The sequence below is a fragment of the Cynoglossus semilaevis genome, chromosome 6 (assembly GCF_000523025.1).
Source record: "Cynoglossus semilaevis isolate Cse_v1.0 chromosome 6, Cse_v1.0, whole genome shotgun sequence".
NCBI lineage: Eukaryota > Metazoa > Chordata > Actinopteri > Pleuronectiformes > Cynoglossidae > Cynoglossus > Cynoglossus semilaevis.
Genome location: NC_024312.1, coordinates 16,416,887 through 16,433,529, shown reverse-complemented (window position 1 = coordinate 16,433,529; position 16,643 = coordinate 16,416,887). Strand labels below are relative to the sequence as shown.

General features: G+C 40.0%; 1 protein-coding gene across 1 annotated transcript; it reads left to right on the top strand.

The window, feature by feature from the left end:
* Window positions 1-252: 252 nt before the first annotated feature.
* LOC103380473 (disintegrin and metalloproteinase domain-containing protein 10-like) lies at window positions 253-16,306 on the top strand. The gene is made up of 16 exons (XM_008312475.3): window positions 253-319; window positions 3,703-3,853; window positions 6,295-6,413; window positions 6,935-7,093; window positions 7,572-7,672; window positions 9,031-9,183; window positions 9,762-9,854; window positions 9,936-10,119; window positions 10,384-10,547; window positions 10,673-10,856; window positions 12,159-12,309; window positions 12,404-12,587; window positions 12,676-12,784; window positions 12,871-13,091; window positions 13,190-13,316; window positions 13,819-16,306. The coding sequence occupies exons 1-16, from the start codon at window positions 253-255 to the stop codon at window positions 14,010-14,012; spliced, it is 2,361 nt and encodes a 786-aa protein (XP_008310697.1). The 3' UTR covers window positions 14,013-16,306.
* Window positions 16,307-16,643: the final 337 nt, after the last annotated feature.

Genomic DNA, 16,643 nt, shown 5'->3' with positions numbered 1-16,643 from the left:
TCCTCCGCTGGGCCGCGACCCAGAGTATGGCGTTCACTTATCTATTCCAGGGTGTTTTCACACTGGGATCATGACCGCTTTTGGGGGAAGGGATGTCGGGCTGGCCTGCGTATGACGTCAGGACGCAGGGGGAGAGAGGAGGATAGAGAGAGGGAGAGGGAGGCGATGAGCGGAAGCTGCAATAAACACACAGGGCGTCTGCGCCTGTCTTAAGTAGGACAATAAAGTGAAAAGGGTTTCAATGCTCTAACAATGGATTTGTCAGATATGCTTCTCCTCCAACTTTTCCTCTTCGTCTATTTACTGAACTACACCCAAGGTGAGTGAGGCATGTTGATAGAAAAGCGTAGACCGCTGTGTAGGAACGCTGAAGCCGCAGCTGAGCAGCAGAAGCCCGTTAGCTCAGGGGGGATGAGAGTGCGGCCTGCTTGTTGTGAACACAACTGCACCCTTTTTATCGTCTCACTTCAGCTTTAAAAACCACACACACCACACAGTGTAACTGGGCTGCTCCGGCTTGTTAGAACTGAGCGGTGACTCCGTGTCGTTGCCGTGCGCTGTCACAGCTTTCCCTCTCGGTTGTTGGTAGGTTTTTGTTGTTACCGACCGAAAAGCAGCGACAGCCATTGTTATGTGAAGATGGAGATGCCGACTGAGCTGAAGGACCGTTAGCTTTGTGCTAACACCTCAGCCTATAACGCCGTTAAAATGAGGTGTAAATGTCAGATTCATTCCTTTAAGACTGTTTACAGTACCCGAGGTAGAACTCTTCATTAATTCATTTCGCGTTACAGTTTCGTAGTTACTGCTCTGCTACTGTATTTGGGTCCGCTATGGATCTTTTCCCAGTGTTTTTGTTTATGCTGGGATTAAACGCATCGATTAAAGCTTCCCGGTGACAGACTCACAAGAAGCATACGAGTTGAATAATAAGTTTAGTTTTGTTTAATACAATTTAACGAACATTTTATGTGATATACAGTTTAGTGAAAAGGTGTGATCTTTGTCGATTTGGTAGTGCACCGTTTAGTCTGATATCTAGACTAATCGACTACAAATTGGTCGATAGTGAACATTTTCATAGTCAAATAAAAGTTTTCAAAGAAAAAGATATATAAATATATACAGTTACCTTTAGGTAAACTCAATGTATTTGATTGGTACAGAAGAACAAAACATTCCAGGAACACATCCAGATACATTTCAGACAAACCCAATTGACATTTTTCACAATGACTAAATAATTTACAGTTATCATCTATTTCCCAATTACATCAAGTTAAAAATTAAATAAAAGAAAATTGGCTGTTGAGTATGGAAAAAGTTGTATTTGGACATGTATTTTTTCTAAACAAAAGATTCTTAAAATAATCTGATCATGTTGATTCAACATTTGCTAGTAAGACATCCAAAAGTTGGTAGTTTATTTAGATACAATCCCAAGCAGATAAGTAGATGGCAACTTGACTGTCTGAAATGATCTGAAATGACTGTCTGACTGAGCGCTCTGACTTATTCCACTCGGAGTACTATGGGTGTCAGCATTTTAGGTGAACAAAACCTTTTAACATTCATATTAAAATACAAACATGGCCGACCTAGATAGTATTTGAATTGTATTTAACAGGATACATTTGTCATGCTCATGAATTAAACAGAGAAAGAAAAAACTATTTGCATTCTTACTAAAACACAGCTAAAATATATATTCAGTGTATTTGCTAAACTAACTAAACTAACTTGTCTTTACAAAAGATTGAACAAATATCATCCATTTATGTAAACGTGTTATTTAAACATTTATTTATTTATGAAATGCATATCTAACCATTGTTTTTTTTTTTTTTTTGCAATCTGCTAGATCTTAGTAAAGTCAGGGTCGATCGATTTGCCTCAACTTCGCTAGTGGGACCTTGAGTGGGATTTCAGTCCACTTTAGACCAGTTTTCTGTAACGTACCATTAAGACGGTGATAACAGTAAATTTTGTTGTATATCCTTGATGATGATCAACAAGAAAAGAACAGGCCAGTACGGATGTACAGTGATTGTATTGGTGCACAGCCTCAATTTCTGGTAATGAAAATTATATATTAGAGAAAAATATATGTATGTTAATGCTGTCAAACCTATGTGCTTTTGTTACAGTAGCAACCTTATGAGATACAGTCATGTTCAAGTTGTGCTACAAATGTGATTAAAACACTTAATTAGAAAATATAACATCAATTAAAAATATTGAGTATTGCTTCTACAGGCTGGAAGGAAAATAATTTAACCTGACCTGTAATTACAGCAGAACAATGGAAAGACAAAGACTCTCCTAAAACAAAGCTTCATTTCCTCTCTCCGTGTAAACAACTCTGCTCATCTTTTTGGTCTCCATCCTGAGAGCCATAGAATTGTTAATTCTCCTGTCCCAAGTCTTATGACTTTTTTTTCTATTTCTTTTTAATATAAAAACATTACATGTACATTGAGCAGGGGTAAACATGTTATACAATACTTGACATTAAAACTGTACCTTCATCAGTGTTTGGTAGGTGGACTAGACTGGGAAAAAGTGCATCTTAAGGTGTTGGACACTAGTTTGTGAGTCAAATTAAAGTGATTACCTCCACACTTACATTACAAGAACCTTGGTAGTGTGATAGTATCAGTATTAATTTTATACTACTGTTGTTGAACATATACCCCAGTGTTACACTAGTGCTGACTGTTCTATAGTACAGTTAAAACAATATAAAAGCAAATAAATATGTGTATATATATTGTCCAAGGCTATAAACAGGATAAAATGTTACTATACTATACTATACTTACTAGTAAGGGATATGGTACTCTTAACATTTACACCAGGGCAGCGAAGGGAGTAAGGGATATGGTACTCTTAACATTTCCACAGCTGTACAGAGAACAAAAGAAAGTGTTTAATTAATCCATGTCACAAAATGTGGAAAACGGGTTTTGATATTCAGTCAAATGTCAAGCATGCTTTTGTTTTTGCAAAATTATTTCCACAAATACCATAACAAAAGTCACAGCCCTAATCATAACAGCAGTGAAGTGAAATCAGTTTTCAGGTCATTTTTGGCAGAATTTATATTCAGTCTTCATCGCATCAACCTTCTTAGCAGAATTGTCAAATCACTTCCTCACAGATTTGTATGTTTATGGTAATGAAGGATTATATGGATTAATATAAGCAACATTGCTGGTGTATTTCATTTAACCCTTGAGTAGATTTATGTATTTCCAAGTAGTTGTGGCCTTTGCTTCTCATAGTCACCCCCATAAAATATGTATTGGTACCACATCAATATTTCAACACACACATGACCGTAGAAGTATCTTAAGCTTGATCCACTCACTTTACTGCTTTAATTTGTTTTATTATATCCTGTAATTTATGGGTAGCTGTTAAGGTGAAATTACCTAAATGCAAATCTTTCATTAATTATATTCACAAAATAATCTCTGTGTATTTATACAATTTCAATAATCCTGGTGTGCAGTGGTTATTAGACATAAACGAAACAATAATTGAAGGATTGTTTGACTGCAATCCACTGTTTTATTTAAAATCTGCCTAGAATAACACACACTGTGATACCAAGAGTGTTGTAACACATTTTTTGTCTAATATATTTTAGTGCACTGAATTCTCACCAGTTTTTGTTTTAATTTTTTTTATTTCACACAGGACACTACAAAAATCCCTTGAACAAGTACATCCGTCACTATGAAGGCCTGTCCTACGACACTGAGCTTGTGCACAGCAAGCACCAGAGAGCCAAGAGGGCGCTCTCTCACGAAGACAAGTTCATTCATTTAGACTTTCACGCCCATGGAAGGTTGGTCATTTTGACTTTTCTGTTTCTTTCTGTTTTTAAAGGACATTTAGGTGTGACACATCTCCTCCAAAAGAAGGCATGAAACATAATAGTGAAAAGCTGCATATTTTGTGTTCTATAAGACCTTTGAATTTGAACAGACTCTTTGAGGGCAAGCTGAACTGTTAACCTTCCCTCTATTTAGTATTGGTGTTGGTTTTGCTCAGTACAGATGAGATAAGAACTAGATAGAATACTAATAGAGATAAGAACTGTTTTGCACCACAGACAATTTTAAATAAGACACTTCTTTCAAAGATCTTTATGTGTTGGTAAGATTATTGTCAAAACAGAAAATTCAATTCCACAGAGGGATGTTTGAAATATGGATAGGTATTTTTTGTGCTTCAGATTATTCCACCTTGATTTTAAACCAGGGCACCCATGAAGTTTTATGTTGACACTGAGACCATCTTGATGTGTCATGGTGAGGGCAGTGGTGGCTGAGTGGTTAAGGAAGCAGACTTGGGTACGGACGGCTCCTGGTTTGTGTCCACCAGCTGTCAAGTTACCACTGAGGTGCCCTGAGCATGGCACCGTCTCCACACACTGCTCCCTTTATAAGCTGCCCACTGTTCACTTTGGTGATGGGTTAAAAACAGAGGTCACATTTCGTTGTGTGTGCAGTGGTGAGCTGTGTCACAATGACAAATAATTCACTTTCACTTTACGTTCAGCATTTTTTTTTAATGAATCAATAGTTAATAAAAGTGGAATAATGTTTCTTACTATGCAGCCCAGCATTAAATATGACAGGGCCTGGTACTGTTTCACGGCCCAGTGGTCTTGCCATCAGAATGCAGTTTAACTGTATTATCTGATTAAAAAAAACTAAATAGAATGACTCTAGACTAAATGTGGAGAAAATATATAACCACACCACAGAGAACAAATGGACTCCTGACCAACTGTAGTTGTACATTTGTTTTTTTACCCAATATGTTTCTTTTACATTACTGCATGTAGATGTTACCCCACATTATTACTGATTTTTGTATAAATTAAATCCACATTGGAATGGTCTTTTAGGCTTAAGCCATTTACAATTTCAATTACTAGGTTTTTTTTTATTTTCACAGATTCCTTTTTTCACACCCACACACAGATTCACATACACACTGGCACAAGAACAAAAAACACACAGAAATGTGTAAAAACTAATTAAAAATGTTTGTTCCTGTGAACAGTCATGGTGTCAGTGTGTATTTTAATTCAGAACAAGGGAAACCAGAGCCTGTTTGGACTTAATCACAGGGGACACATCAAGGGTTCATCCAATGTCGGGTGTGAACAGTGCAGCTGACTGTTTGGATGCAATCTGATCACTGCTCATGGACTTGTCTCCCCAGTGTTGCAGGGGGGGACACATGAAGTCCTTGTCTTGGTTTTTCTCATCCAGCCATTTGAAGAGGTGGTGTTATTTTATAGGAAGTGCCCACACTCTCCACGACAAAGTCAAGACCATCTGGCTGGGAGCTTGGCAAGAGCTGTTTATCATCCTGCCTTTAGCAGGGCCTGCTGTTCTCAGACTGGTGGTGTTTAATAGGCAAGAGAAAGATTACAGCTTAGCAAACAGGCTCGTGGAAGGATGACATGTGCTCCTTTGCACCTCAAATTCACACATTTGTATCTTAAAATAGGCCAAATAGGTATGAACAGAATTAATAGACAAGGCTGGAGCTCCTGGTGCTTTTCTAATTTCATATGTTGTATATTTCCCCAGAGACAGAGTTAAAAAAAGCAGTCAGAGGGGAGGCCTTCAACAACACATGTCAGAGTCACAGTAAAGCTATAAATGTGCATCTAGATGATTAGTACATACTAATATAACAGCTTGGCTTCTAACATTACAAATTAAAATGTTCCTAAATGTAATAAGACTTCCTCTAACCGCAAGAGGTTTGACTTGAGTGCTTTAAGGCTGTCTGATGAAAAATAGTTTTAGGAACAAAAGTTTGTGTGTGAAGTCAGGCCAGTAGGGGTTTCATTAGCTGTAATTCTCATGCAATGAGCTATGTACAAATGAACACACAGCATGGGCATAAAATACGACATTGTGTGGGTGTTACATGAAACCCAGGTGGACTGTAAACTCTTTGTTTCTCTGCCAAGTGTCTCAGTTTTTGACAAAAACACCACTGTTATAAAAAGGCCTGATTTTCAATTTCCCTTCTAAAAGATAAAAGCCTTATTTTTTTCCCTTCCTGTTCAGTCATACCAAAATAGCCTTGTTTTCATGCTTTTCTAATTTAACATTTTTTTGTGACTTGTACACATTTCTTCATTCAGTATCTCAGTACATCAATATATTTAAATTTTAAAAATGAGTTTTGATGCTCAACCTTTTATGTTTCAGGTTCATTTTAACACCCTATGCTTTTGTCTGTCATGTTTCATTTTAGGCAATTTAATTTAAGAATGAAGAGAGATACCACGTTGTTTGCCCAGGATTTAAAGGTGGAAGTTTCGGGAGAAGAGATTCCATATGATACAGCTCATATCTACTCTGGGGAAATTTTTGGTGAGCCCAAATGTCCATTTTCAGATCATTCTTTCTATGTAGTTTTTAATGAGTTCAAAGTTAGGTATGTTGCTCCATAACTGAGGAATACTACTGTCACTGCACTAATACTGGCACCGCCAGCACAGTGACTGTGTCACAATTTCTGCAAACAATGATAAAGTTCAAGCCGCATTTGGACTTTCAACACCAGAAGTAAAGAGGAGACTGAGGCTTTGGGGGAATTGTGCAATTGTCTCACATTGGAAGCCTAATCTGTTCACACACACACGCACACACACTCTTGTATTGTATTGACTGTCTTCCTATTAAATAGATCTATATTTACAGCACATATATCAACTTCTATTGAAGAAGCCCTGGATCTAAGGATTAAGACTTGTTTGAGTTTTACACAGCCCTATTATCAAGTAATTATGTTCAAAACCAGGAAACCACTACAATCTGCTGTAACTTCAGGTGCAGGGAAAGCGCTTGTCTATTTTTTGACAAAACCTCTAACACATTTTTTATTATCTCAGGTGAGAAAGGCACCCTGACTCATGGGTCAATTGTGGATGGTAAGTTTGAAGGCTTCATCCAGAGCTACCAGGGAACCTACTATGTGGAGCCTGTCGAAAGATACATGGAGGGCAAAGATGTGCCCTTTCACTCCGTCATCTACCATGAAGACGACATACGTGAGTTCCCGCTGCTCCAGATAAAGGAATGTTTGACGGCATTTTTCCTCTGGTGTCATTATTGGATGCATATAAAGTCTTAATCAGTAGGCTGTAAGTGTGGAGCTGTTGAGTTGATGGAGACGCTCTGGTATAATTACCACCCAGAGAGCAGAGGCACCTGAGGTGCTCATTAGATGAGTAACACAGTGTAATCACCAAACCCACCTTACTGCTCTGACACTACTGGAAAACTGTAATTCCAAATAATCTTTGAACATCTAGTGCAAGGCCAAGAGGGCGAATTAAATAGAAATGTGTGAATAGAATCGCCAATGTTATCAACAGCTTACACAGCAGAGCTGGGCTCAAGTGGCGTGTAAGTACATCCAGTAGCTGATCATGAATAGAGCCTGAAATAGAGTGACTCAGAGGGTTAAGTCACAAACAATGTCTCCCATAATCCTAACAGTGTTGTGTCTGCCTCTTCCCAACTCAGACTACCCACACAAGTACGGCCCAGAGGGAGGCTGCGCTGATGGCTCTGTGTTTGAAAAGATGAAGAAGTACCAGGCCTCGGCTGTAGAGGAACCACACGAGGTGAAGCACACAACATGCAGAACAATGAGTCCTCACAGTGGTAAAGAAAGAGTCATTATTTTAGGAGGTGGGGTTTTTATTTTTGCAAAGTGTAGGAGATATCCGTGGAAGTCTTTTTTTTTTTTTTTTTATCCCCATGAAGTTACAGGGGCGGGCGAGAAAAGCCTTTTTAGTTGTAATTAAGGGGTGTTGGGGGGGGGGTTTTTTTTTTTGCAAAGTGGAGGGGAAATCCTGGGAGGTTTTTTTTTTTTTTTTTTTTTTTTATGCCCATGAAGTTACAGAGGCTGGCGAGAATAGCCTGTCTAGTTGTAATTAATGGCTGACTGCATGATGAATTAGTGGCTGAGCTGTACATGAGGAACACTGCTGTGGAACTCGGCTGAAAGTTTTATAGGCCATTCTAAGGTGACATTAAATACACCGGTGACAGGGTTCTGCTTGAAAATATAAAAGTAAAACCTGCAAGTAGGGTTGTCCCAATATAATTTATTCACTGAACAAAATGAGTTTGCATGTTTTCAATCTCACTATGACTTCATGTGTTTGAGTTTTCAAGAGATATGCAATGAGCTGGAAGGCAGTGTTGTATAAAGAGATCAATTGCAAATCCATTATCTCCTGCTTTCCAGTAAACAAAGTGTCACTTCATCTGTTTCCATGCTTCAAATGTACACAATACTGTTTAAAAAGAAGTCTGCAGTAACCCTCTTGTCACTCCAACGTGTCATGAAAGTGAATAGACGCGTACGCATCTTCAGGTCACCCAGGTCCGATAACAGAACAAATTAGATTGTAAGCCTTGCTCCTGTTTTTGTCCCTGATGGTAAATGACCTCCAAACTGGTAAGGGCAATGGGACACTGAACTGCAGTGGGTAAATTGTTGTTACCGATAGCAAAGCAGTTCACAGCAGTAGTAGATAAATAAAGTCATCTTTAGCTGCAGTTTTCCTTCAGGTGACGCGGTTTGCTTCATACCAAATTTAATTTTCCATTTTCATTTCATACACAGACTAACGATGAAAAACTATTCACCACTGCAGTCATTATTAAATGGAAGGTTCTTTCATTTTCACAAATATAAATCAACTTGTTGACAGTGCATTTGGAAGAGCAGTGTATGTAAATTAAAATGCATATGAATTATTATTTCCGTTGTGCCATGAATTATTTAACTATTCCTTAAATGCCTTTTCCCACCACCTTCATGTGACACGTGCTGGTCCACAGCCCAGATTTTCTTTTGAACTTGCATCCTAAAAATACCGCCTATTACTTATTTACCCACATTTGAAAACGCTGTATTTTTATATATATATTTAAGTGTGTGCCTGCTTCCCTTCGCTCCTGTGTCACTCAGGAGGAGCTCCATTATTCAGCTAACTCAAATGGACCTGTGCTGCTGAGAAGGAAGAGGATGGCCCAGGCCGAGAGGAACACCTGCCAGCTTTTCATTCAAACTGATCACCTCTTCTACAAGTATTACAAGACCAGAGAGGCGGTCATTGCTCAGGTAGTAACCAGTTAGCTTTGTTCACTTCAACCATGCAGCACAGTAGCTATGGAGTTATTTTACCTGGTAGAGCTACACAGGCACATCACCTTATATTTATTACACAGAGGGGAATATTGACAGCTTAAGTTATCCCGGGGGTCTTTAACACTTTTCTCAAACCGGAGCGATGGAGTCCCTGATGTATATATTATATACAATTGTCTATTCAACTGGGCCCACTACCATGTCTCACTCTGCCTTGTTATTTTTCAATACCGAGCTTATGAAATATTGCACAGTGTTATTGTTTTTAGTGTAAATTGTTGGCGATACGGTGAGGAGGCCAGCTGCAGCATTGCCTTTTATAGACACACCTTGTCAACTCATACCATTGCTAATATCACACATTCCAGTTACATAAAAAGCCATTCATTTATACAAGCTATTGGAAGTGTTTTATCTCACCAAAAGTTTCATAAACCTACTGCAGTACCTCAGCAGACACCTAGGGGTGTCTGCAACTCAGGTGTTTTGTATAAAGCTACTAATCAAAAACTGAATGAATCTAATGGTCTGTGGTACTGTTCTATTCCCAGATCTCCAGTCATGTCCGAGCCATCGATGCCATCTACCAGGGCACTGACTTCATGGGCATTCGCAACATCAGCTTCATGGTGAAAAGGATCAGAGTGAGTCTTCTCTTCATACAAACCAGTATTACTGGTAACACATGCTCCTGTTTCTAAGCTCTTCTCTGATGATCTTCACAGATAAACACCACCATTGATGAAAGAGACAAGTCCAACCCATTCCGCTTCTCTAACATCGGTGTGGAGAAGTTCCTGGAACTGAACTCGGAGCAGAACCATGACGACTACTGCTTGGCGTATGTTTTCACTGACAGAGATTTTGACGACGGCGTGTTGGGCTTGGCCTGGGTTGGAGCTCCATCAGGTATTTAATCAGCTACTGCAAACTGACATCATTGTTATGATTCTGTTTAGGTATAAACTAAGAAACAGATGGGGATTTTAAAATATTTACCAACCTTTAATTCTCCTGTAGCAATTTTAGTCTTAGTTTAATATACAATTATTCTAGGAAACCAGAACCAGAATTTTGCAAGAATTGTTTTTCTGTTATGAGTAAAATCATTTAAAGCTTCTCAGCTGTGGATTCAAAAAAGTTTTGTTCCAACCTGTGCTTTATCTCTTTCAGGAAGTTCTGGCGGCATCTGTGAAAAAAGCAAGCTCTATTCAGATGGAAAAAAGAAGTCTCTCAACACTGGAATAATCACTGTACAAAACTACGCTTCCCACGTTCCCCCTAAAGTCTCCCATATCACATTTGCACATGAAGTAGGACACAACTTTGGCTCTCCTGTGAGTTCCTTGGATGTTCTGCCTTTTTTCTTTTACAGTGAGATTTATGACGGGCTTCTACATCATTTTCTTCTTTTAACCTGTTTTCATCTTCTTCTTCTTCTTCTTTCCCCTCTCACTCGCAGCACGACTCTGGTTCTGAGTGCACCCCGGGAGAATCCAAAAGCCAAGACAAGAAAGAAAAAGGCAATTATATAATGTATGCCAGAGCTACATCAGGAGATAAGCTCAACAACAATAAGTTCTCCATCTGCAGTGTTCGCAACATCAGCCAGGTGCTGGAAAAGAAGAGGAACAACTGCTTTGTGGGTGCGTTTAACGTCTTTGAGCTTTCACTTTTAAATACAGCTGAGTTTAATTCATGGGATAGAATTCACACACAAGTCACTGGGGGAGTGACTTTTGCAGGGTGAGTGAGTTTAGGAGCACTGACACACACGCAGCAGAGGCGCCAAATGAAAATGTTTCTCATTCATAATGTATAAGGCAGCGGTTAGCGTTGCCAAATTGCATTACTGATCTGTTGCATCGCTTTTTCTTTTGCCCTTACATGTGGCAGTAAGATGAAAAAATTTTCAATTTTCCAAGTGTCGGAGTGTCCAATCACTCTATGCAAATATTCCAGTGCTGACTTTAGCCAATCAAAACACAGTTCACGGTAGAAAATGGAGGGAATGCAAATGGCAGCGGTTGGCAGCCACCCAGTTCTTTATGACTGAAGTTCTTTTCAGGACATTAAGCAGAGGAAACAGATCTGGAGAGGAGGCAGAGGCATTGAGTCAGCCTGGAATGTGTCAGCTGCTGAAGGTTGTGTCTGGGTTGCAGGTTGACTTAAAATGGAAATAATACTCCTTAGCTTTTTTTTTGTTATCACTCTATGCGGTGTTTCAAGGAAGTAGTTTATCTAGTCACAGAAATGCAAATTGTATAGCAAAAAAAAATTATAAAAATTCAAAGGCAACATTTTACAGTGACAGAATGAGGTAAAGGCAGAAAGAAACAGCTTAGAATTGCCTGTATTGATTTTTCCCCGCAATGCTAGTATTTTAGTATTAAGCAATATTAAAGAAATGTGTGCATGATTTAGAAAAATGTTCATATTCAGAGTCTGAGTCCACCTTATTATTGGGAAAGTAAACATTAGAACATGCAAAAAAAAAATTACAAGTAACTCTTTTTTTAAGGCCTTAATTCGTGTGTACAGTAAAACTCCGTGTCTCATTATGTTTACTAGGGTTGTCTGATATTAACCTTATGCTAATATCTCATATGCCAATGTCCAAATACTTAATTTCCTATTGTGATATAAACCGGTACTAATATATGCAGCCGTTTGCCCCCAAAACTGAGGTAAACGTCTCAGGATCCTACAAGCATTTACAGCACATTTGGCAAAGTCCACGACCCACTAATTCATCATGTCAATTTACCATCATTTCCAAAAAAAAAATCTAAAATATTTTTTTCTCCATCACCATCACATTTATCATCATTTTAAAGGATTTGTCTTTGTTTTTTAATTAGAAACTAACATAAAAGGTTTGGTTCGTCTCTATCGTCAGCTGTTCAAACCTCTGAGCCTTCAACCTTTTTTATATCTTCTCCAAACAGAGTCTGGGCAGCCCATCTGTGGAAACGGCCTGGTGGAGCCTGGAGAGGACTGTGACTGTGGCTACAGTGATCAGTGTAGAGATCAGTGCTGCTACGACGCCAACCAGCCTGACAATAAGAAATGCAAGTTAAAGCCCAGCAAAGTCTGCAGGTACACACTGGTGTTGTTATGTAACAGCAAACGAACAGTTTGATTTGGGATCATTTCATTACCAACACTTGTCTCCCCTCCCTCCTCCCACCAGTCCCAGCCAGGGTCCCTGCTGTAACGCTGACTGCACTCACAAAGGTCGTAATGAGAAATGCAGAGAGGAGTCAGAGTGCGCTCACCAGGGCATGTGTAACGGGATCAGTGCTCAGTGTCCAACGTCTGAGCCCAAAGCCAACTTCACCGCCTGCCACGGAGATACTCAAGTCTGCCTGAATGGAGTGAGTGTCCAAACATAATCAGAGTTAAACAGCTTCATGTTCTTAAGTGACAGTCTGACCTCACCTGTCCCCGTGCTCCGTCTGACAGGGCTGCTCCGGCTCCATCTGTGAGAAGTACGGGCTGGAGGCGTGTACCTGTGCCAGCCTGGATGGCAAGGACGAGACTGAGCTGTGCCACGTGTGCTGCATGGAGAAGAGTAAATCACGTTTCCTGATCTCAGCTTTTCCCCCTGACAATCTCGCTCATAACAATGTGTTTCCTGTTTCTGCTCCGTCTCCTCAGTGAATCCTAACACCTGCAGCAGCACAGGATCGGAGCGCCTGGCTCGATTCTTCAATAAAAAAGTCACCACGCTGCCAGCAGGTTCACCTTGCAATGACTTCAAGGGCTACTGCGACGTGTTCATGAAATGTCGTCTCGTGGACGCAGATGGACCTTTGGCCAGGCTAAAGAAGGCCATCTTTAACCCAGAGCTCTACGAGAACATCGCAGAGTGGATTGTGGTATGTGTGCCGTCTTCTGGGCAGTGATCACACAATTGATTAAGAACGTGAGGCGTTGTTTTTTTAATTAAGTCTTCCTCTCCCAATTTCTCCTGCAGGCCCACTGGTGGGCAGTGCTGCTGATGGGTATTGCCCTCATCATGCTCATGGCGGGATTCATTAAGATCTGTAGTGTTCACACACCCAGCAGTAACCCTAAACTTCCCCCTCCAAAACCACTTCCAGGTGAGTCTTTGTAACATTAACATGACAGACAAAGATCAGGCTCAGTTGCACTTTGGCAAAGTCGTACTTTCTGCAGAAGTCCCCTAGTGGACGTCTGATGTAATTGACGTCACCTGCCCACTTCAGAATATGGAGATACCTAAGCAGTTAAACACAGTGATTTTTTTTGCATGACAGTGAACTACTGTATCTCCTCCCTAATATTTGGCCCTAACAGACCACCATGTTGACCAATCAGCACTGACTAACATGGTTCAGCTAGGTACAAAAGAGACTTTGAACCAGTGATGTCGAAGATCATAAAACTAGCCCTGAGATGGTTGGCTCAGCAGTCCAGTGTATGACCCACCAACAGTCACCAACAGAGTTCTGTTTGCAACCAGTGGCGTTCACTGCCTTGTGTCAACAGTTTGCCTCCATATGCCCCGCCCCCTCCTTATTCCTCCATTGTTGTTGAGGACAGTGTTGAACATTCAGACTCACTCTGGCCATGTCTTCACAGGGACTTTGAAGAGGCGTCGAGCGCAGCAGCACGCCAGCTCCCAGGTGCAGCACCAGTCTCAGCACGGTCACGGCGGCCACGGAGGGCACGGCGGCCAGCGGCAGGGTCAGAGGCAACCTCAACGACAGGCTCAGCCCCAGAGGCACCACCGTCAGCCCAGAGAGAACTATCAGATGGGCCAGATGAGACGCTGAGACGCCGACCTACACCTCCCCTCAATGCCTTGGCTCCTCCTCGTGCCTACAGTGGGAAACAAACGCGTCACTCCATCCAAAGAAAAGCCTGATTATGGTTGTTGGCCACCACCATATCCTCCATGTACAGACACAGCAGACGCGTGGAAAAGAGAAAGTACACTTTCTAACAACTCAATCGGCTCTTTGTGGAGTAGACTGGACCATCAGCCATTTCCAATGCAGTGTGATTTATTTTTACTTTTTTTTCCTCTTGATTTTGAAGGAGTGCCAAGGAGTTAAGGAGTAATGTGTAGCTTTAGTACAATGTGTAATGTGACTTTTTTTTTCCTTTTTTTTTATTTGGTAACATCTCCTTGAGTGAAACACTCGTGGCTGTCGGTAAAATAGTCTTTGCTTCTTTTTGCCATTCAAGCCAGAAATGAGAGACACTCGGAGGGGATTTTGCGGCACTTTTGTGTTTGTTTGTTTGTTTTTCCACAGACACAGGCTCCAGTGTCTCGTGCAGACGCTCTTCTGCATGTGATTGTAAATATTTAGTGTATCATAAGTGAAAACAAACTATTTCTTCTACTGTAAATGTGTAATTCTTCACTCTTTCTTTTCTTCAATGTTCTTTTTTTGGTTAGTGCTCTCAGGACTCTGTATCACATAAATTATGGAGCAGTGGTGACGGGGAGCTCTGTGGACACTCGTCTCCAGTCGTCCAGTCAGGAGGCTCCCCCCCTCTCTCTCTCTTTCTCTTTCTCTTTCTCTCTCACCCACAGAGGGTCTGGGTTCAGATTTGAACGACGTAACCATATCCCACATTTTTGGACCTGCTCTGGTTGAAGCCCATGTTTTTTATTTCTCCTCTCCACTTGTCTTGCTAACATCATGTTTAGTCATAACAAGCTGCATATAGAGTGGAAACGAAAATGGAAGCTATCCGGGTGAGAAAATGTTGTTGTTATTGTTTTTGTTTTTTTGTTGTTTTTTTTATGAGAGACGAACAAATATAACCACTAACTCAAGTGTTTGATTGATTCTAGCTGTTCAGCTTTGAAATGAAGGGACGGCGAAGTCTGCTGTGGCTTAGTGTAGAAGTTTCACACCAGTGTAGAAATAAATCTTAAAATGACTCCGGTGTGGATGTACAAAAAAAAAAATGAGAAAAAAAAATCTGAGAAATTTAAAAAACATTCTATTATGCTTTGACATAGAAACTCTAAGAACTTTAACATGTGAGCATGCAGACACTTTTTTTTAAATGATAATTAATTGTTGACTTTAAATTGACCCAGGTCTGTACTGTTTGTATGTCACTCACCACTAGTTACTTTTTAATTTTTGACAGCTATAAATGTGAGTCTTAAACAAGCAGAAGTCTGAGTGTAACACTGCAGTATTGTCTCTCTAACACAGTCCTGTGTGTGTGTGTGTGTACGTTAGTTGCTCTCAGTCAGAGTTGATCACGAGAATGAAGCGTCCAGTGGGTCTTCACATCAGCCTGCCATGAAACTACACACACAGAACACACGTTAGTGCATCAGGAGCCGTTCTATACACAGGACCTGGAGGCATGACGTGTTGGTGCAGTTCCTCTGCACGAACCCACTTCCAGAAGATGTGACCATGACATTTACACTACGTTTTGCCCCAACTTTATTCTTTGCCACAGCATTTCTACATTTAATGCATGCACTACTCATCTCCAGCAGTATTTGAGAAGACTGTCTTGAAGATACACACACACACTTGAATCTCACAATAAATTTACATTCATTTCACCATAAACGGAGCCTTTTCTGAATTTCACCCGGCGTCAGGCCGAGACGATTTCAGTGTAAACTTGTACAGTATGTGATGAAAAAGACATTTTGATACATCAGTTTGGGTTTGTTTTTGGGTTTTTTTTCTTTGTTTTCTAACTCCAGAGTGAACTGTTCAAAGATGTTCATATGTGACAAAAATTTCCTCTTCTCTAAGTTATTCATGTTCCTAAATGTGCTAGTTGAACTGGTTTCTGCTTCTGACGCTTTTTCTCCACTGTCATCAATGGTAAAAACAAGTCAGCGTGATGGACGTTAATGTCGACATTCTCATTTTTATCTTTGTTCTCCTGTGGCATGGTTTGGGTAGAAGAGCTGAAGAAAAACGCCTGTAAATTTCCTTTTCTTTTTAGTTTCCTAGTCTTGGTTTAAAATTAAAAAAAAAAAGTTTAGATGAACGTGCACTGAAAAAAGTCCAAATTGAGTTGAAATGTGATAGGTGATGTAAGCTGAAAGAACACAAGATTAAAAAGTAATACTACTGTCTGATTTTAATGTTCACTGTGTTTTATACAGTATCAGAAATTTTTGTTCACTTTGAACATTTTTACTAAAAAAAAAAATTTCAAATTGTATTGTGCAAAGAGATGTAATTTTTTGGAGTACTTGAAATGCATTAATTAAAAGACTCATTCAAAATAAAATGTTCCCCTGTTTACTGTCTGGAGAATGTGCAGTCTTTGGTCTTTATTTGATGCAGCTTAGGGCCAAGAATAAATAAATACATCCTTCACTTGGACTTAAAAGTTCCAGAGTTGAAAGTCTAATTATGAATGTTTGTTGAAGCCTAGCGAGGCCTCGGGAAGATGAAGACGCTGTC

Excerpts from the sequence above, each read along its gene's own strand:
- LOC103380473 (XM_008312475.3), top strand. The coding sequence starts at position 253 with ATGGATTTGTCAGATATGCTTCTCCTCCAACTTTTCCTCTTCGTCTAT. Across the intron at positions 7,673-9,030 it reads CTGTAGAGGAACCACACGAG|GAGGAGCTCCATTATTCAGC; the intron begins GTGAAGCACACA and ends TGTGTCACTCAG. Across the intron at positions 10,120-10,383 it reads CTGGGTTGGAGCTCCATCAG|GAAGTTCTGGCGGCATCTGT; the intron begins GTATTTAATCAG and ends TATCTCTTTCAG.